The sequence below is a fragment of the Phalacrocorax carbo genome, chromosome 2 (assembly GCF_963921805.1).
Source record: "Phalacrocorax carbo chromosome 2, bPhaCar2.1, whole genome shotgun sequence".
NCBI classification, from domain to species: Eukaryota; Metazoa; Chordata; class Aves; order Suliformes; family Phalacrocoracidae; genus Phalacrocorax; species Phalacrocorax carbo.
Window position 1 is genome coordinate 42,229,752 of NC_087514.1, and position 21,451 is coordinate 42,251,202.

Sequence of the window (21,451 nt, forward strand, 5' to 3'; positions counted from 1 at the left end):
AAAAAAATCACCACGTGGAAATCTGGAAGTTAAACCACTGGAAGGCTGCAGAACCACCTTTATTTCCCCATGCTTCTGCCCACAATTCTTCTTTTCCTTTGCTTTGTTTTTGAGCTACGCAAGATACTAATTTACAGATGCTCACACCTAAAAGGTTCTCCTGAGGTTTGCTCTAAGGTTCTGCTTTGTTCCTTCCCCTCTGTAACCACTCTTCATTCAAAATGTGCCTTTCTAAACAGTGCAACCCCAACCAGCTAATAGATACCCCACAATTACATCACCACAATAAAACATGAGCTTTCCAATTTAATTTGGACACAAGATAATGTGCATATTGAGTTCGTGTAACATAAGCATTTCTCCTTCATTTCCCTGTTCATCAATTTGTTCATTCAGTCTTTCCATAATTCTCATTTTCTCAATCACATTTTCTCTCTTGCATTCTTTCAAGTGCGCTCGTTCCAGGTTTTACTTCTACCTCTTGTATCACTTGCTCCAATCCATTTCTCTGCTTCCCAGTATGACCATGCTCACCACACACACACAGTTCCTTGACCTACTAACAAGAAGGACATTCTTTTCCACTTCCTTCAGCTGCAGACAATACTAGATGCTGCTGTTATCTTCCCTATCCAATAAAGTCTTAAAACATTTCCTCCCATTTTTTAATGCAGGCTTTTCTAAGACCTCAAATTGTAACAGGAAATTATTTGAGTGATTTTGTTTTTAAAGAAGACAGCAAAGCATCAGGAGACAAGTGCTCTGCTCTCCGATTTACTAGAGACTGAATTCTGGTTGAATCTCTCCTTTATAAATCTGAAATAACTTTTCCACATCATTCATTAATATTTGGAACTTGAAGGCTGTCAAGTGAAAGATGCTATACAAATGCAAAGCACAGCCCTAGTCTCATCTTTTTTAATGATACACCCAACACTCATATAAAAGAGCAATAGGAGCAAATGAAAAAATCACAATAAGAGAATAGCCTAATAATACATGCTAAAAGCTACCAAGACAATAAATTCAATTTTCCCTGGGATTGTTAAATTATTCTTTTGATGGCTCAACACAATCTCTTCACATTTATTTCCTATGGGGGATGCTGACACATTGAGCTCATTACTCAGCTCCTCTTTAAAGAAAGAAAATACATGCATTTAAAGCAAACACCTTAAATTTAATAGTTCAAATTTTTAATAAACTATGCTGGAAAAGAGTCTGCAACTCGATTATTTCTAAGGAAGTTAGACACCTGCCTTATAAATTCAAAACAAACAGACATAAAGCAATATCAAGACACTGATCTTGCTTTGATGTACAAACACACTCAAAGCATCTTAATTTAATGATTATTCTCAAGATATGTCCTCACAGATGACATATATTCTTCCATTTTGAAGAGTCACCTTGAAACTGAGAATTTTGACTGCATGTACAAAGCCCAAGCCCAACTACAGGAGAGCTTACAAACGGACAGACCCTGATGCTGTAAGTAAAGATCAAATTAAGGCAACAGAGTGGAGCCTTTAAACCACATACACCACCACTACACCTTCTATGAGGTACATGCCCCCAGTGTGGACCAGACGAGTCTTCAATAGAGTTACCAGAGAACGCATCTGAACTGGCATATCTCGTACCTCAATTTGTTCCCAGCATTAGGTTGCGTTGCCCTTTGTATAGCTCAGCATCAGCGCCTACATCAGGTACTACACCTGCAAAACAAAGCCACAGAGAGGCACACACATTCCCAGCTGGGAGCCCCCACCCTGGGTCTTCAGCAGTCCTGCACCTCACCTACTGTGCAAGGTTTTGCTCGAGTCCCTGCCCAGGTGAAGCCTCCCTATTCCTGTTCCCAGGAGCACAGTTCTCAAACAAGAGGATGCAGCCAGTGCCATGGAGCACTCATAAGACTAGAGAGCATGAAATCAGGCAAAGGATAAATAGGGGCACGCACACCACAGGAAAGCATAATCCTTTTATTTATTTATGGGTTCAAGTCAGCCATCCTGACCTCCAGCTTGCGTGTCTATTTATGCATTTTCTGTCCCATGCATATTAATTTGTGGTTATCTTTAATATTTTATGAGTTGTACTTGATTCCACTCCGCTATACACTAAAGTAGAAGAAAAAGCAGCAGCTACTAATGCCACTAATGGGGTTTTGCTTGTTATAAATTCCATTCACCTTCAAGTGACTGGACAACACATACTCCCCAAAAATAAGTATTTCCGCTCATCACACTTCCTTCACAGAAGTGTTTTTTTATTTCAGTTGATTAGCAGTAAAGATCAAAGCCTAAAAGTTATGGTAGCTTGAGTTACCCAAACTGCCTGTCATGGTTTAATCCTGCAGGCAGCTAAACACCACACAGCCGTTCGCTCACTCCTCCCACGCCACTGTGGGATGGGAGAGAGAATAGGGGGAAAAAAATATAGGGGTTGAGATAAAAGATAATTTAATACGACAGAAAAGGATGGGAAAATAATAATAATGATAAATGAATAAATAGAATAAGTGATGCACAATGCAATTGCTCACCACCTGCTGACTGATGCCCTGACAGTTCCCAAGCAGTGGTCACTCCCCCCAGCAAACTCCCCCAGTTTATATACTTAGCATGACATCATATAGTATGGAATATCGCTTTGGTCAGTTTGGGTCAGCTGTCCCGGCTGTGTCCCCTCCCAGCTTCTTGTGCATCCCAGCCCTCTCAGTCAGTGGAGCATGGGAAGCTGAAAAGTCCTTGACTAGTATAAGCACTACTTAGCAACAACTAAAACAGTGTATTATCAACATTATTCTCATACTAAACCCAAAAGACAGCACTGCACCAGGTACTAGGAAGAAAATCCTAGCCAAAACCAGGACATCGTCCATTTCCTTAACAGTCACATGCAAACTTAAACACAAACTGGGACTTAAGAGATGTACAGCTGGGAGGACATCCAAAAATCTGACAGTTAGGAAACTCATTTTTATTTCCCCCTGTACAATATTCTAACATTCATTCAACAAATCATCAAAATATCCTCCTGGATGTCAAGTTTTTAATCCAAAATTACAGATGAGGCTTCAGTTTATGACCCTTTCTGTTCTCCAAGAATTTGCCCAAAGGAATTTACAAGCAGCTGCTATGTCCCCCTCTGCCATTACTAAGCTCCAAAAGCCAGCGTAGCTTAAGGTTTGGTCTCCTGTCTAACTCCAGACTAACTCCACCCTTGTAGCCTGGATGCCCCTGCACATGTTCCACTAGAATTTAGTATTTGCTGTACACAAGTGACTAGAACTATGTACACTATTTGACATGAAGTCTCCCTAACGCCTTGCATAATAACTTGCCTACCTCCACTGAAGAGCTCTCACTGAGGATCACATTTGCTTTCATTTCATTTTTTCATTTCATGCCTACCATCAATTAGAGTCATCCTGTTTGACTATGGAATTCAGGCCTTTTCCTCCAGGCCTTAAGGGATGACCTGCCAACTGATAGCAGATGTGTTGTTAATAATCACTCGGTAGATAACTTCACTTTTAGAGCTATTTAACTTCCTCTCATTCCTATTGCTTCAGTCATCACAGACATTCAGTTCTTCCTGTGCAATAATCCAACCCTGCTCCATGCTGGATGTTTTCTAACTTTGCCTCATCAGCGATCATTCTTTGCATAGAGTTATCTCAGCCAGTATGGTGAAGTAAAAAGACCAGCCCCCATCCAGGGCAATAATTCCTTTATTCATGCACACAGACACATAATTTCTCCTTCAGGCTGTCCTTCCAAGCCACCTCACCATTCTTTAGCCAAGCCCCATGCTTCCAATCTAGTAATTTTTGGTGTCACACCTTGATGTACACACATCAAACTGAAGCCGCCTTCTCCTTTTGTCTAAGACACTCTGTATTTAACCAGTAATAATATCACTAGTCTTCCATGACCTAATTGTGGCAAATCCATGATGCATTTTATCCTGTTTTCCACTTGTCTTTGTATACTTACTTTTTCCATTCCAAAATTGTTCTAAATCCTCAAATACTATTAAGACCAGAGTAAAATGTGTGAAGATTTCATTCTCTTCTCCTTTTAAAATAAATACAAGTATACTTTTTCTATTTTGCAATCACAACTGCTATATTCAACTTGACAGATAACAACCAATCTTTTTTTTTTAACCTGGCTCCAGAGTCCTGCACCAACTCTTTCAGACCCCTAAAGTAAAGACGCTTTGCTTCCTCAGTTTAACTGCCTTAAATCTGGAAACAGGCATAAGACATTTACTCTGGTCATTTTTGTTTAGCACTTTATCTTTCTCCCATGTTCAGATCCTCATCCCTACCTAAACTGGTTATAACTGCTAATTTTGGAGGCATTAGATGTATTTTTCAACTATAGCCTGATCCTCTCAACATCATAGCCAAATTCTCTTCTGCTCTTTTTATTTTTTTTCCTCATCTTAAATTTCTTCATGCTCTAGCTTTTGGCAATTAACGTGCTATCCCTGCAGTTTCTGCTCTCCAATGATCAATCCCCTCCTTTGCTTGATTCCTTACAGGTTTTCCAGTAACTTGCAGTATCTTATTCTCACAGCAAGGCTGCAGGCCCACTTGGCAAACTTTTCCTCCTCCTTAAAAATGCAGTTTCCAAGCAGCTGTTGTACCTTCCATTTAAGACAGTCTAAGCCTTTTCTTTGCCCCCCCCCCCTTTTTTTTTTTTTTAAAACCTCTAACTCCTACAGGTCTTCAGCCATGTGGACTTCACAAACTAGTTCCTCTAACTCCTCAGAACTTGCCCTGCTAAAATAAAACTTCCTTGAAATAAAAGCACTTTGTAGCTGACATATACTTACCCTTCAGTTTAATTTAAAATAATTAACTTGTGGCTAATCAACACATGTGCTTAAGGCCTTGTAGAACGGAGCCGTAATCCAGCAGTGGAAAGTAAGACCCAGTGTCAGCCATGGAGACACCAGAGACATTCCTTACCTGAGTTCAAAGATATGCCCTCTAGTTCCAGCCAGGCTGTAAACATCAGCATTCATTTATTCTGCATTCCTCTACAATTAATGGCCAAAATCTGCCCTATGATATTTCAGTGTAGTGATTTCCAATATAACTATGTCACCACTGGGAAACATACTTTAAAAAGCACATTTGAGAAACATCTTCCTTTTATGCACTAGCACGGTATCTCAAATGTACTCCGTAGCTCCGAGCAACCAGAACATGTTTGCAAGGCTACATTCTATAATTTGACTCAATTTTGCCTCACTAAATCAATGTTAGCCCTCCAGATTTTGGAGTATAAAATGAACCTTTAAGAGAAAGCCATCTCCCATCCATTGGAAGACTGCACTGATCATTAAGTGCCTCCAGCAGCAATCTGAGATCCGATGTCTCCAGCGTGGGCACCAGAGGCCTATGAGGAACAGGGAAGGAGGGCGCTGATGGCCAAGCGCTACAGCAGGACATGGAAAGAACCACTCTGGCAAAGTGACAGCGAACGATCCACATACGAATCTCGAAAACACCGCTTCCCCCTCTTAACTTCAGTTTGTGATACAGCTTTCTTAACACGGATGCACTGGAATGAGAGCAGTCTAAGCCTTCTGCACAACAGAGCAGACTTGCCGGCATAGGCTATCAGTTCCATCAAGGCAGTAAATCACACTAACCACCACATTCCTGGTATACCTGCATCGACACTGCCGTGCACAGGTACCTGCCTGCTACCTCCTGCCCACAGAGGGGAAACTCAGTACCGCAGCATGAAATTTCGACTGACACGATATGCTACTAACCCACATGAAATGGGGGCTCTGGCGGGGCATACAGCCCTGTCAGCTCTAACAGCCCCGCACCGCGGCAAGGGCTGCTCACCGTCTCTGACCGACGGTGGTCTCTGCACCCACCTCCCTGTGCCACCGTCACCAACAGGTACATCTCCCCAGGGAGCACATTCACACTGCTAGGTACCTTCTGCTCTCGCACCCAGCCTCACTAGCTCGAGCCAAACCTTTGCAGAAGTGGGGTGTTCAGCCACCCTTTGAACTGAGGAGCACAGCATTGGATACTTCGAAAAAGTAGTTAATTGTGTTAGTCACACACGAGGAAATAACACACCACCTTTTACTCCAGAATTGCTTAAAAGTGTTTTATCTTGTTAATTCTAGGTCAGTTGAGCCCACGTGTGGTAAGGATTACACTGACCCTTTTAGAGCTCTCAACATTTTTAACCAAGTAGGACACTTAACATTAGACACAAGCCAAGCTGCGCACCCCCTGTACGCCATTAAATCAATACAGGCATTTTACAGAGAAAGGAACTTGAACTGAAGTGGCCTTTGCAAAGCCACCCAACAAATCAGTGGCAGATTTACAAACAGAGCAAGTATTCACAGCTAAGTGATAAAAAGGTATATATTAAAGATAAAAGTTGTCTTGCTGCTTACAAAACACAATAGCATCATCATTTTAAGCACAAAGGAGACATTTCACCCTTAAATATCTGACCACAGTAACTGCAGACTTTAAATACAAGCAAGGATCATCACGGTAAAATTCAAGTTTTGAAAAGTTAATGCTATGAATCACTAGAGATGTTAAATTGCCAGTGCCAGGTTTTTGAAAGTTTTAACCTTCTTCTCTGCCCTGTGAGCTGCCATATGTATACTGGACCCTGGGACACCAGTAATTCCATTGCTTTCCCTTCTTTTCACGTATGTCTTGTCTGAGTAAGGGAAGGGGAGGGCGGAAGAAATTACCTTTTGGACAAGCCTTCTCCCTTCTCCCAGTTAAAGTTTTCTTTAGGTCAGATTAGCGCTTTGAAATGAAAGCGGGCGCCGGCAGGCCCGGCTTCAGGCGGAGCTGTGACAGATGGGGAGCAGACCCCGCGCAGGGCGGGCGAGCGGACGCCCAGCCCGGGGGGGGCGGCCATGTGCTCAGCCCCGCGTCCCCCCGAAAGGGCACCCCGGGGACGAGGTTCACGAGGTTCACACTTCGCCCCCACTCGGGGAAACAACTCGGAGGAGTTCAACAGCTATGACTTCCAGCGGCTTTCTCCTGGGCCATATGTTTTCTCCTAACATTAGCGGGGAATTTCAGAGGAGCCAAACCGCTCCGCCCGCCCCGCCACGGACCCGCTCGGGGCCGCAACCGCCGCCGCCGCCCACCGGGCGGGGGGACGAAGCCGGCTCGGTCCCGCACCCACGCGGGGCACCTAACCTACGGGGGCCGCTCTCTGTCACCGGAGGGAGCCGCCTGCCCCGCCGACCCCCGCCGGCAGAGCTGGGCAGGGCAGCTCCCAGGGCAGCGCCCGGCGGAGCCGAGCCCCCCGCCCGTCCCCCAGGGCAGCGCGGCGCCGCCGGCCCCGCACCCTGCGGGCCCCGCACCCCTCGCCAGACGCCCGCCGGGGCTAGTAGTGGGTCCCGCCCGCCGCCGCTGCCCGGGGCCACCCCCAACAAGCGGGGGAACGGCTGCGGGACGGCGCCGCGCTCAGCCCCGGGCCCCGCCGAGCAGCGGCCCGGCCCGGCCCCGCACCCCACCTCACCGCCGTCCTTACCGTCCTCGCCAGCGCGGCGCGGGAGCCTCCCGAAGAGGAGCAAGGCGAAGCCGCGGGGAAGAGCAGGGAGCCGGGGCCGAGAAAGCCGCCGCCACCGCGAGGAGGAGGAGGAGAAGGAGAAGGAGGAGGGGGCGGAGGCTGGGCGGCGGAGGGGAGGAGACGGGGGGCGGGAGAGCCGAGCGGCCGGCAGCCGCCCGCCCGCCTGCCGCGCAGCCGGCGCTTCCTCCCGGCACGCCGCCGAGCCGAGCTGAAGTGAGCTGAGCCAAGCCGGGCCGGGCTGAGCCGAGCCTAGCCGGGCGCGGGGGCCGGAGCGTGGGTCCCGCCCAGCGGCGCCGGGCCCGGCTGGCGGGGCGGGATCGCCCCTTCCCCTGCCCCCGCCGCACAAAGGGGACCCGCCGCTGCCGCTGCCTTTGTTCGGCCGAGCGGCGCCCGGGAGGGGAGGAGGGAGGGCGGGAGCGAGGGAGGCGAGTCGGGCGCTTCTCCCCGCCGAAGATTGTTCCTCCGGCCCTGGCAGAGACGGGGTAACTTCACTGAAGTTAATTTTGGTCTGTGATGAAAACCCCCTTCACCTGTGCCAAATGCTGCTCGGCATCCAGCATTGAAGTCAGCCTACACGCAGTGTTTCAGCTGCCTGTTTATGCCTCAGGAGCTGACTGGTGACTCCTGTTAAATTAAGTTGGGTTTTTTTATTGCAGAAGGTAGATGGGATCACAAAGACTGGTTTCTTAGCATTCTGCGCTTGGCAGTCCCTGAACTAGTAAAAAGTGAATTTCAGACACACCATTATCCCATCACCTGTGGTAGCTCACATTTTCTTTCACACGTTGCCATTCATTTGCCTATTGATCTACACATCCAGTTGCTCGCTGATCATTGAGGTACCTTTTGAAAGCACATTTTTTGCCACAGTACTCCATTGCTCATCCTATAAACCTCCAACCTTCCTGATTTTAGTCTTTCAGTTCAGGTACCTAAGTCAACACAAATACTGTCCTGTCACTCCAGTTAAAAGAGTAGAAAGGGGGTGGGGTGGGATTCCCCCTCATTCACTTCTCACTTGGAAGAGACTGACAGATTTACAAATGCTCTCGTATAAGGCCTTCTCTGAAGGGTAGTTAGACTCCAGTTGTTTGTATAGAGGTGGAATGAGCAAAATGACTCAGACTACAGGACCATCTATCTACAAGTGACCCTTTAAGAAGGCAGTAACAAAACCAGACCATCCTAGGGTTATTAGGACCCAGGCATAAGTAGAGAAGCTCCTTAGCCAAGCAGCTTCCCTTAAAAGCTCTTTCATCTAATGTTCATATGCCCTCCCCCCACCCACCCCCAGCAGTTAAAAGATCCCACCTGGGAGTTCTCACTAGTTGCATAGAGCTCTGCTTCCCAGGCTGCAAGGGGCAGGGTAGCACAAGGCCTTTGGTGCTAAGCCAGCTCCTTGAGTTTAGTACTGGACCAAGTTGCTTTGGCATGCCATAGACTCTTAAGAAATAGATGATTTATCAGTTCCTCTAGCTATTGCACAGAAATTATCTGTGAGGCCCATGAGGTGCCTGTTCCAAGGCAGAGGGGTGTGAGGAAGGGGAGGAAGCTGCAGTGATTGGGCTCTGCCACATAACTAACAAGGACCTTCTGCTTCCTGCACATGCTAACATGGCTGCATTAAAGAATGGGAAATGAAAGCATGTGGCTTGAACCTTTACTCCTGTAGCTGTTTGGGGGGGTGGGAATTTTTGGTTTTATTTTAAAACTTAAAAAAGGAATTGGAGTTGATAGCCTTGTAAGTGTTGGGGGAAAATGTCTGAAAATATAAAATAATTTAATAAATGTGGAGAAGCCTGCCTAAGCCATCAGGCAGCCTTAAGTAAAGCCAATGTGCTGGAGGCGTAAGCTACATCATGCATCCTAGGTACTGCCAAGATCTGCTTGCTGCATTATTCACTGGGGACAGAAGCCAACCGTCAGCCCCATAGCCTGTGCCAAAGGGAGCTCCTGCCACATGTGGGGGTGCTTGCGCCCCATCTTGTGTGACCGCCTTTTACAGGAGGTGCATTTTGCCCTTCATTTTTTAGGCTGGATGACTGTAATAGGGGCAGGAATAGGCAAATGCAGCTCATCTCCTTTTATGTGACCTGATCTGGCCAGAAGGTTTCCCCATTCCCAGTCAAAACAGAGGCTTACCAATATTTTAACTCTTTGTTAAAGCCTAAGCAAGGGTATAACAATTCTGTTGTGCCCTTGCTGATGAAACAAGAGGTACGGAGTTGTTTCTGACACTAGTAATAGTAAGTTTTTCACATCCAGGCATTACATGATGGATAGCTTTATTAAATCATGCCACACTGTGCAGCTGCTGCCTCTGGGAAGAAGTATGGTATAATACAATTAGTGTCTCACCTTTTAATTTTAATATACTACTAAAATATGGTCTTCATTCTCACCATCAAGACCAGTGTCAGCCTAGCCTGTGCCTCAGATGGATGACCAAGCCATTGAAGCAGTGGCTAGAGAACCCACAGCTGCAAGGCAAGCTGCAGACCTGAGCTGGTCACGAACACCCACAAACTTCATCATGTCCCACATCCCTTTAATGAAACCAGCACACTGGCCACAGGGTGACATTTAAGGGCAACTTAAAAGATAATCCTTGCACACAGATTTCTGCATTTTAAAATGCCATAACCCCTGATTTATAAATAATATCTAAGGCAAGAAACGAATTCTATAAGCATGCATACACCTGATTAAGCTAGTCTAATTCAATAAGACTACTCAATAGGAGTAAAATAAAGTGTGCATAAGAAAATGTGTTGTCTGGAACTAGGCTAAAAACCTCTGGAGATAAACATAAAATTACCCAGTTTCAGACTTACTTTCCTAAGAACAGATTATTATAAAATGCATTTATATTCTTACTCTATTAAAATGTTTCACAACTTTCAAAAGGTTTTGAGATACAAAAATTAAAAAAACCTAGCTATTAATCATAACTGTCTTCCCAAATCCATATTCTTACAAGACTGAGAATAAAGCATTTGTTGCTCTAATCAGTAGTTTTACTCAGAAACAGCTGACACTACTTAAAATTGTGTTAATTAACACAGGTACTCAAGGTCCTGTTCTCATGCAGCACAACACAGCAGTGAAGACAAGCTCTGTCTACCTTAAACAACATGTTGTCATTGTTGATGCTACTTGAATCTGCCATTAACAGTAAGTCCCCATCTCACAGCTGCTTCTAAACCTAAGGCTTGCTTGCACTCAAAGAGAATTTCAGTTCTAATTTGGCATTGCATATGCTGTTCACAAAGTCACCTGTAACTGCGCGTAAGAACAACTGAGAACAAAGCAGCTCATTTCCCTCTGTTTAGCTCTAGAGGCCTGGCTGTGGGATGTTTGGGTTTTGGATCTGCCCTGCTTGTGTAAACTTACGTGTAATGATCAAAATACATTTCAAAACGCAGGCTGCTGCCTGAATTACCGTGGCACTCAGGCTGAATTAGCCGCGGCAACTCAAGTACTAAATGGTGTATCTTCACTGCCTGCCCCTGCATCGGTAGGGTGTATTTACTCTCAAGCCTCTCCAGTCTACTGACCAGGAGCTGTGAAATGAGGTCAGCAACAGCCTGCGTTAACGGGCCAGGCTGTAACCTGGAGCAGCTACACCACCACCAAGTGTGTGTTGTACTCATCCTTGGTTAAATCCGTGAGTGAGGCATGTGCTTGGTTTCTGATGGTCGGCCTGGTCGGCCTGCTCAACCCATCCAGCCATCACCTCAGCTACGCCGGCTGAGGTGGGGGCGAGATGGCTGGAGGAAAGCACCACTTTAGCCATCACTACTGGATCAGCCTACGCACCAGCACGGGATCAGCCCAGCACCAGCACATCACTGAGATGCGTGTGCACATTCAACAAAGCTTGCTGGGGAATATTTCACAAGAAAACCCTGAGTTCTCCTTTCCCACCCACCATGTGCATCCAGCTGCTCACAAAAACAAGGTGGTTCAGGATACTCTAGTCCTGTGTTTGTGCACTGGGCAGTATTTTTATTTTTTGCTTTAATAATAAGCTCTGAAGAAAATGTGTGAGCAACATGCTAGTGGGGTCTGTAAATGGCAGAGGTATTTAGGAGTGTTGGAAAAAGAGTTTTCTCAGTATTGTTTGAAGCAGGGGTCTGATGACAAAGGAGAGGTGTGAGAGCCATGCTGACCCATTCTTCTGGTGCTCAAATGGCACAGGAAGCAAGCCAGAAACCCCCTTCTCAGCTCCCTGAAGTTCTCAGCACTACATACAAGGACTCACTGTTGTCTTCACTCAGTCACTGCGTTCTCCCTGTCAGCTTGAATTTGGCTATATGTAGCATCCAGCACAAGGCATTAGTTTTGTTCCTGTTTTTCTCTACTATCACCTTGGGCTTTACTTACAAGGTCGTTACAGTTGTGTTTACTTTCCAGTTTCAGAAGGTGTGTGGAGGTAACCCCATCCAAAATGGAGTAGCTGAAAAGTGTGAGGCCACAACTACGTCATTTGACATGCTGCCTCAACCCATGCAAGCAGAGAAACAAAGATGTGCCTGCTCCTTTTCACTACATACACCTACTTAGGGAACATAGACCCATTAAAGGTGAGCCAGACAGATATCAGTTCTTTAATTAGGCTTGTCCTCTTAAGTGTCCCAGGAAAATTATTATACCATATGATTGCCCAAGAACAAATGAGATATGCTTTTAAACACCCTTTATTACTAACATTGCATAAGCATTCCAACAATCAAATCTAACAGTTCATTATCATAGCTGCAATCCCTTCGGCTTAGTAGCAGCAAGATGAATAGCATGTCATATCTGTTCTCAGCAAATAGCTGCCTGCCTTTGTAAACACAACTGTCAAGACTGATTCTCCATACATACTTGGAAATTATACCCATTAGTTATGTGTCTTGCGGCATATTTAGTACGCTGCCAGGGGAATGTTACCCTCACATCACTTTTGTATGTTACCGACATCATAATATTGTCAAGGAATAGGTACCTTGAGAACTATGGCTTGAATTCACTAATGTCTCGTACAGACCCCTGTTGAAAAACATGCCTATTATCTAGTTTACAAACGTTTGTAACCTGGCATGTAAATGCTAAGACTGATTGCTTGATTGCTCCAATAAACAAGAATCGCACAACCGTGTAGTAAGTGATTATACGCTTATTTTAGTCCTAAACCTGTTATAGGTAGTAAGAAACTTTTAGTTACATCTCTGAACATCCTCTTTACTTTATATTTGTGTATCTATCATTGCGAAACACCTTTCCACTAACAACAGGTAGTTTACTGTCCTTATCCTCCGTTAAATCCATGAGTGAGAAGTATATGTGACATCCTGATATTCAGCCTGCTCCAAAGTGCAGAGCCCTGCGTCCTCATCCCAGCACTAGCATTTTGCTTACTGGCTGGCCGGGAGGAATTCACTTCAATTCCTTGTCTCATTTTAACTGTATGTAATATGATAATAATATTACTTACTTCACAGAGGAGGAGGGTTGATGTGTGCCCTGTGCTCTAAGAATATAGAGTGAAATATGGGCTTAATACTGTAATTTCAGCCCCACCCCAGCATTTCATGTTTTTTAAATTTTATTTAATCGGCGCAATACATGCAGAGGACAAAAGCAATGGTCACTGGCATTTTTAAAAGGAAGATTCCCTTTTTATGATTTTTATATGGCAAAACCTGTGTCTATATCTGTTCAACAATTATATAAAATATCTCAAAATACTGATATTTAAAGTGCTCTAATTTTCCTGATTACACTTACAAAAGTAGGCCCATTTCTCATATAAAAACATCTATCATGCTAATTTTGACATTTTATGTTAACGATATATAATAAAGTAACGTCATTTCAACAGAGAGTTCTAATTAGTTGCCAGTAACACAATACAGTCTTGTATAATTACAAATTTTGTGTGTGAGGAGAAGTGCCTTGTTCTCATTACAGGGACTAAAACCACAGAGCATCACATTTCTCGTTATTATACCAGAGGAATGTAGGAACACACTCACGGCCACATTAAGGAATGGCACATAATAACAAAACCAGTAAAAGATAGAAAATGTGATGACACTAAACTGCAATGCAAAATTTATCTGTGGACAAGCCCCCACCCTACTTACGTGTTCACATCACCCTGCAGCTCTCTGGCTGTTACACAGCTCTCGAACACCAGGGCAGGCGTTTCTTTCCTTCAGCTATTCAAAAGTCAGCATGGGAACTGATGCTTTCAGGGAAGGCTGGATGAGAAAGGGAGGTGTGAAAGATCTGGCAGTTCCTATAACACACAGTAAACACTAGGGGAGAGTCACTACGGGAGTCATGGCTTTCTCCTTTAATTACCAGGAGCTAGAAAATTCAAGATCAAGAGAGATGGGTCAATACTGCCAAGTGTGACTGAGTACCGTTCAAGCCAGCTGAGCTGTGGTGTGGATGTCAGTGTGAATAAAACCAGAAGCTGCAAGTTCTGATTTCAGGGTCTCACCATTACTAAAGCGGATCTATTTTTATTTCAGGTGTTCTGTGAGTTGCAGTTGAGCTCTGAAACACATGGGGAAAAGGACAGAAAAACACACCTAGTTCTCAAGAACTAGAACTGGTTTGGATTGGTGAAGCGTTAGCCCAGACAGTGGTGTTTGCCTGTCTGAAAGAAAGCTTGCTATAGCCCTTTCTAAAGATGTATTTACTTACTTTTTCTCAGAAAAGAGAGTCAGCTTTACAAGGATCTCAGGAACAGTTAAGGAAAAGCAAGGAATATTAAAAGATGAGCGTGAAGTGAGTTATATGTAGAAATGAATAATTTGTTATTTAAACAACTATGATATACAGAAATAAAGATAAATTACTCATAATGTTTATTTCATGGTATCTATTGTATTTGTAAAATTTTCTGAGCATGAGAACGGGCCAGTTATACAGAAATACTGGCTATCAAAGTAACACACTAATGTGACAAATGAAAACTTAATCAAAGGCTGAGGTAAAGACCAGACACATGAAACCTTATAATGATTTCATAGCTCTGCGCATTTTTTTCTCCTTTTCATTAAAGCACTCTGCTAGAAGGAACAGGTGACACTTTCTCAAGAACTTCATCTGCAAGAATTGCTGTCCTGAACCAGCTCTTTCCCATTTTTGTCCAATCTCCATAAGAGGGATCCAGAAGGCTGATGGTTTTAAGTTGCATGAGAGGTTTCACTTCCCCTTTGGCTTAGAGCTGGCAGCAACACTCTCACACCCTCTCTGCACCCCAGCTGGCGCAGGATCTTCCTGGGGTGGAGGGTGAGTCACATTAATGTCCTTCTATGGTGAGGCCATCAGAGACAGGTTATTTAAAGCACTTTTGCAGAATGTGAAACTACCTCACCTTCTATAGTTTGGTTTATCTTACTCACTTGGTTTCTCTGCTGGGAGCAGCTCAGCAGGCAGCACAACGTGGCCTTATTTATTGTCTAACACCAAATATCCAATGCCACCGTGGTACTCACCCGTGGCATTCCTCCACTGGAGCTGCAGCTGGGTTCCAGGCGCTGCTTCCCTCCAAGCCCTGTTTTCAGGAGTGCACCAAATACCCTGGCAAGGGCAGATTAAAAAAACCAAACCAAACCAAACCAAACCAAAACAAAACAAAACATATCAACCCATATTCCTGCACTGGAGCTGCTTAGAAGGGGCTCACCACCCCCTAGAGCTATCAGCTCTTGCTGCTAGTAGTTACATGGCACATACTTACATAGTGTGTGTAGGTAGTGACTGTGTCCCTTTTTCTGCTGGGTAATCCAAGAGCTTCTTTTGACAGCTCATACATTAACAGATTTTGTTATTTTTTGAAATGTAATGGTAGAGGTTTTATACTTTGGGCCAGAACGTCAGTGGAGGCTCTCTGGGGACGCGTGCATTGGAAGTGACAAGCAGTGAATAACTGACATCAGGCATAAGTAATATTTGTAGTCTGACTTCGGTATGTTATTCTTTAAAAAAATCCAGTCTGTAAATACAGCCTATGTTTGTTAGCTTGAAAGGAAGGAAAGGGGAATAGAGCAAATACAGAAGAGAGAAATGAATAACCAACAAAAATAGAAAAAGCAAGCAGAAATAAGCTAAGAAAAAGAAAAGGGAGCGGAAGTATTAAAAGAGACAATATAGACATACAAATGGATCAAAGCTGATGTAAAATTGCAAAAAAGTGGGAGAAAAATTGAAGATTAAAGGAATCACAATGTAACAGATCAGGAAAAAAAAAATGAAGAAACCGTAAACTTAGCCTAAATTCCTGTATGCAGTCAATAATGACTGCAGCACCCTATGAAATAAGGGTGCTTTTGTAAAACAAGTGTGTTGAAATCCTATTGATTATGAGACACTCTAGTTTGCAAGTTAAAAAGGAATCTGTGAAGGTACTTAAAATATACAGCAGGAGTGGGTGGGGTGGTGGGTAAGCGTAGTGTAGAAGCAATTTGGATAGTGATGAAGTCACGTTGTAAAACAAATATTATATTTAACCCCCGTAGGAACAATGCAGTTATTTCAGCAAGAGGAGAGTTATGCAAGGGAAGACATTTGAATTAACTTGGGGGGGCTCTTTCAACGACTTCAGTGAAGCTGATGACTGTATTTTCGTTCAGACTTTTTGCTTTTCTTTGTTAATTATCTGTAGACTAGAAATGGCAATGAAAGCAACAAGCTATAAGGTGGTATGTACTTACACTGTGTTCTTTATTCACACATTGACCACTATTGTCTTTGAAAGCAGGAGCAGGTAAAATATAGCAGGGAACAAATCTATAAAGTCGCTGAAATATTTGCTGAAAGGAAATATTTTATATCAGAAAACCAGAAAAAAGAAAGATGAGGGGCTTCCAGGATAGGTCAATGGCTGAAGCAGAGTATCAGCTCCCACGTGGTGGTCTCATTATCACCCTCAGACAGCACTTTTACATGGAAGAGTTGTCAGATAAAACTTCACATCAGTCAGCACACTTTCAACGTGCTGAACATAATAACAGGAAAAGTGTGCAAGTCAGCATGTTTAAATATCATAAATCATGAAAGAGACACATTGTCTATCCAGAAGAAAAAAATACAGGATTTTAATATTGTATTACAGAAGTGGAACACCAACTGCCTGCTTTCTGTACTTGGTTGTTCACAGGACTTATTTACAGCAGAAAAGCCATACATTCAGTTTTTAGGAAGGGATTGAACCAAGGCTGGGTATGGTGGGGTAGGGTCCGCACTCAGCCCTACCTCCAGACCAGCTGCAGGTGCTAAACGTCATCCAAAAGCTCTTGTTTCCACAGCTGTGAAGGGAGATGTTACCTTTGAAAACATGCTTTCTGTGCTTCTGTTCTTGGGATTGAATAAATATTTATTTCCTCATTTCACGAGGCCTCTGCAAAATTATATGATAAAGTGTGTAAATAGCAGAGAGATCTTGGCTAGGAGGCACTACGCACAGCTAGGCACTAGGTACCTTTATTATATAACAGATTAGCTAAGGGACCAATATATTGCTTAGTTGACGGCTATGTGAAGCAATGCAAGTATTTATTTTACGCCAGACAGATTTGTTGTTGACGCTTTGTGGAAATGGCAATGCCCGATAGAATTATCCGTAAAAGGGTGTGCAAAATAGCAATGAAAGAGTTTTTTGTGAGGAAAGGAACGCTCTGCAAAGGTATGACATAACATTATAGTAATGTTACAGAAACCAAAAGTATAACTTACAACAAAGACTCGGCCACAAAAAAAGATTGTTTATTATTTAAATACATTTATTTAAATTTTTAATTTTTATTTATTCTTTCTTTTCCAGAATTTCTGGAATTACTCCTAAAGTATATCCCAGCTGTTCAAGTGGGAGATGTTATGCTGAAGTTACCAATTACTGGGATACTTTACTCATCTACCATTTTTCACTAGCAACAAGGAGATTCTATGTGTATGAAATGATGGGAACTGTTGGTGCGTGTGAAGAAAGATTGGGTTCTTGCATTTTTCACCCCGTTAAAAGACACCTAATACAATTCGCAGCAGCAGCCAAACCAGTGTGCATATTGTCAAAAACTATATAATGGAACTTCGCTCACAATCATAATTCCTAATTTTACAGTGTTTATTACCCATACAAAGCACAACCTGAGTGCAGAACAGCATCCCTTTTCAGGGATGCCTCAAAGTTAATTTGTGTTTAGTTCATGCTTTCAGTGATAGTCTTCAAATACCGCCCAAGCATTTCCCTGAATTTTGACCAGGTATATGTAATATTCATCATCTATTTAAAAATACATATGGAACACTGTTAGGCTTTTGGGAATTATTTGTTTGTTGTTAATGCTGCAGGTTTAAATTTAGGCATATATTCAAGAGGTGCATTCAACTTTAAATAAATTCAGTGTTCCACTAAGGCGAGTTTCTTCAGAGGTATGTAAAATAATTAAGAAAGCTGCATATGGCTGATTTCAAGGAGAGAGATAAACAAATATTCTTGCCTATTAAAGTTTCTGACTTTTATTGATTATATGCCTTAGTATATTACACCCTACCTTACTCAGTTTTACAAAGCTGTTATTAATATGTTTTATTCATAAAAGAAAGTAACAAAACTATGTTGCTAATCCTTCTGACTCCATAATAAATCATTACTTGTTTGCTGTACTATAATATGTATTTTCAATAATGCAGAAGCAAACTTGAGTCTTTAGGTAATAAAAGTCTCCATGGAAAACAACAGTTCTTCAACAAAAAGGTATCTCAAATGTTTCTAAAATCCCTGGCACTTTGAAAACTTTTGGGGAATTCATGTGTGAGCTTCGTAGGCGCCAAGCTTTTTCCCTTGCTCTCTGTGCATTGCTGTGCAGGGTCATCATACCAGCAAGGGATGGCTTGGTTTTGTACCCACAAAATGAAGGCTGTGGCAAAGAACATGTTCTGTCCTTTGCCTTTTCATTAAATTTGATGTTGATTTGTAGCAACAACTACTTTGTTTCACTGAAAGGAATTTAAATATTCCAGGCAGGAATTGTTGGTATAAATGTATTGCATTTAGTCCTCGGTGGAGTTTTGAGAAGTGTGAGGCAATATTAGATGGGATAATAAGGAGGCCCCAAACACTTGTTGGTGCTTTAATAACTCCTTTTCTCAAGCAAAAAGGAATTAACACTCCAGTTTTGTGTTTTGTGCCTTCATGTGGCTGCCTTGACACCCTGTTAAAACAAAACAAACCAGAACTGCTCTGTTGAGATATGGGTCTGAGTTACAAAGCACAGGTCCAGACCTCATTGTAAACCAGATGCAGATCTTGGTTATAATCACTGATCTTTGCCAGTCAGAAAATAGAGAAGAAACTAGAAGTCATAAATATTTTTGGAAAAAAAAAAGATTATTATCACAAAAATTTTGTTTCTGTAACATTGCTATAAACTGAATAGATTTCTCTTTAAGGAAAGACAAATTTCCCCTTTTTTGATATTTTATATTATTGTCATGTTTTTTTTATTTGTATGATCTCTTGTAAGTAATGGCAGCCATATATTTTCAGTGCTTCACCATGCTTGGGCAGCCCAGAGCAATGTGGTGTTTGCAGAAATCTGTCTTCCAGACAGCCAGAGATCTGGCCAGAGGGGAACTCACACAAGTGTTAAAGAATCAGAGAGCTCATACTGTATTTACCCTTTGTTCTGGAGACACTGGGTTTTAGTTGCTTTAGCCAAACCAGAGGCAGATATGCCAAGAAGGAAAGGATTTAAAAGCGTCAAATATGCTTCCTCTTCAGTGCTACGGGAGAGCCCAGTCCTCGAGGGATTTCTCATCCCCTGTGACTCTGCCATGGGTGCTGTGCAGGGGAACCTGCTCGGCAGGGGCAGGGTGTAATGGGTCCTGTAGCTGTGGCACCGGTTAAGAAGAATAAAAATATTGAAATTGGCCATTGACTGCAGCACTGTAGCACACAACTTCCTTTCTTGTTCCGTGACACCTTTTAGGCTGTCCCATTTTTTGGGAACACTGGAAGAAAACAGTCTTAATATAGATTTTTTTAAAAAAGTTATGACTTATGTTTCATTTTATTCCTTTGTTTTCTGGTGTTGTAAATATGGAGCATATTAAACTTGAAGTATGCTTTTGCTAATGATACTGAATGCTCAAAACGCAGTTAATCCGAAGTTAGAACCACTTGTCTCTGAATCACTGTCCCACATTATGCTACAGATTGCTCTCGTTCATAAAAAAACTTGCATTATAAACAACTTTCCTCCTAGGTCTCATGTGACTTTATACGAAAGCATCTATTCCCTCTGTGTATTCTCCCAACCTTCTTGCCAGATGGTAATCTTGACATTTTGAAGGGTTTCTTTTTTAAAACTTCAAAGTGTTTTGCACCGTTCAGTCTATAAGTTATTGGCTGTAAGTATTTGCTGACTTTAAATAATCCGTATTTCTAATATTAAGTCTTGCCATTACATGTACCACTAGTAGGAAGAGTGATATAAACTGTCTCCACCTGAATTCAGTTCAATCATAAAACGCTGCTAAATGCAAAACTGCTCGAAACACATTGTTTTCAATAAAAAGGAAATACCATTTAATTTTTACACACTTCAGTACTTTTTTTTTTTTGTGTTAATTTTTCCTGCCCAGTCTCACTTGGACAAAATTGGCTAAATAACTGAGTCTATTTTCCTGCACAATGAATCCAGGGCTACCTTGGGGTCACATCTGAGTTTTTCTTGAAGGAAGGAATAGGGCAAAAATCTCTAGGAACAGTTAAACAGATACAAACTGACTTTGCCTTCAAGGGAGTCACATTCTGTAATTACCAGCAAGATTTCTAATGCTAAAAAGACTTTGTAGGCCAAACTGTTACCATTCTGTATTTTACCCAAAGCAGCATCTGGGTGTTGCAATATGGCTATAAAAGTTCCTACCCCTTTACTCCTGTCCCCTAGAAACACTGTGATACTTTGATCTCCGCCTCTTTGTTTCCTCTCTCTTAAGAGAGTCCCCTGTTAAGATAACCTGTAAAGAGCTTCCCATGTTCCCCCAGGAGATGAGCACATCCATGCTGGCACACCTGTGTCCTCCAACATCAGCTTTCACCAGTCCTTTGCACAAAGTTTGTGATGTGGTCGAAGAAAGTGACGCTACGGAGCTGGCTGCTGGGCCTGCCTGAGACCTTATCGCCATGGCAGCCCACAAAGAAGCAAAATAAAAGGGGCAAAAAAAAAAGTTTTCAGCCAGTATTCCTCTGGGGACCAATTGGGAACCTATGGCTAAAGCACGAGAAAGCACCAGAAAACCCCTCTGTCCCTCCTGAAAAATTGTAGTTGTACCATGGAAAATCAGGAAATGAGGAAAGTCGTCCTTTCTGTGTATTTTCTTCATGAAATTTTAAGTAATGATCTGTATAACAGCAGTAAATATACTAATCTTTTATTGTCTTTCAAAGTTTGAAGAAATATTTTTTCAGGAACTGCCATGTGAGCCTGAGTCTCACTGACTTGTAGGGACTAAAGCTACTTTTGAAGATGAGACTGCATAACAGATTTTCTACTTGGGGATTGAAAAAATGGTTATTAGGAAGTACAAGTCTAAGCAACATGACAACTTCTGAAAATTTTACCATGAAACAAAAAATACATATTTATAAGATTAATTCACTTCTCATAACATAGCATAATTCTTCTGGGAAATGATAAGAAATTTGAATTCCATGTTGTAAACAACAGAAACTGCCATTATTGTAGAGCTAAATAAACTCTTCATATATGCATTTACTTCCAATGTAATATGCAGTATATCTGGTTTATAAGTAAACAAAAGTGATGCATGTATGTATGATGAGT

The 21,451-nt window shown here is 42.6% G+C and overlaps 2 protein-coding genes across 5 annotated transcripts in view; one reads left to right on the forward strand and one right to left on the reverse strand.

Moving 5' to 3' along the window:
* FAM110B (family with sequence similarity 110 member B) overlaps positions 1-7,904 on the reverse strand; it is a 119,465-nt gene extending 111,561 nt beyond the window's left edge. For 3 of the 4 annotated variants that reach the window (XM_064442677.1, XM_064442673.1, XM_064442674.1), the window contains exon 1: positions 7,560-7,904. The gene's annotated coding sequence lies outside the window, so the exon portion shown is untranslated. Of the gene's footprint in view, positions 1-1,643; positions 1,663-7,559 lie in introns of those variants that run through there. The other variant, XM_064442676.1, reaches the window with a different exon arrangement.
* LOC135311776 (basic proline-rich protein-like) lies at positions 6,875-7,810 on the forward strand. Its single transcript, XM_064441777.1, has one exon. The coding sequence runs from the start codon at positions 6,875-6,877 to the stop codon at positions 7,808-7,810; it is 936 nt and encodes a 311-aa protein (XP_064297847.1).
* Positions 7,905-21,451: the final 13,547 nt, after the last annotated feature.

Excerpts from the sequence above, each read along its gene's own strand:
- LOC135311776 (XM_064441777.1), top strand. The coding sequence starts at position 6,875 with ATGGGGAGCAGACCCCGCGCAGGGCGGGCGAGCGGACGCCCAGCCCGG.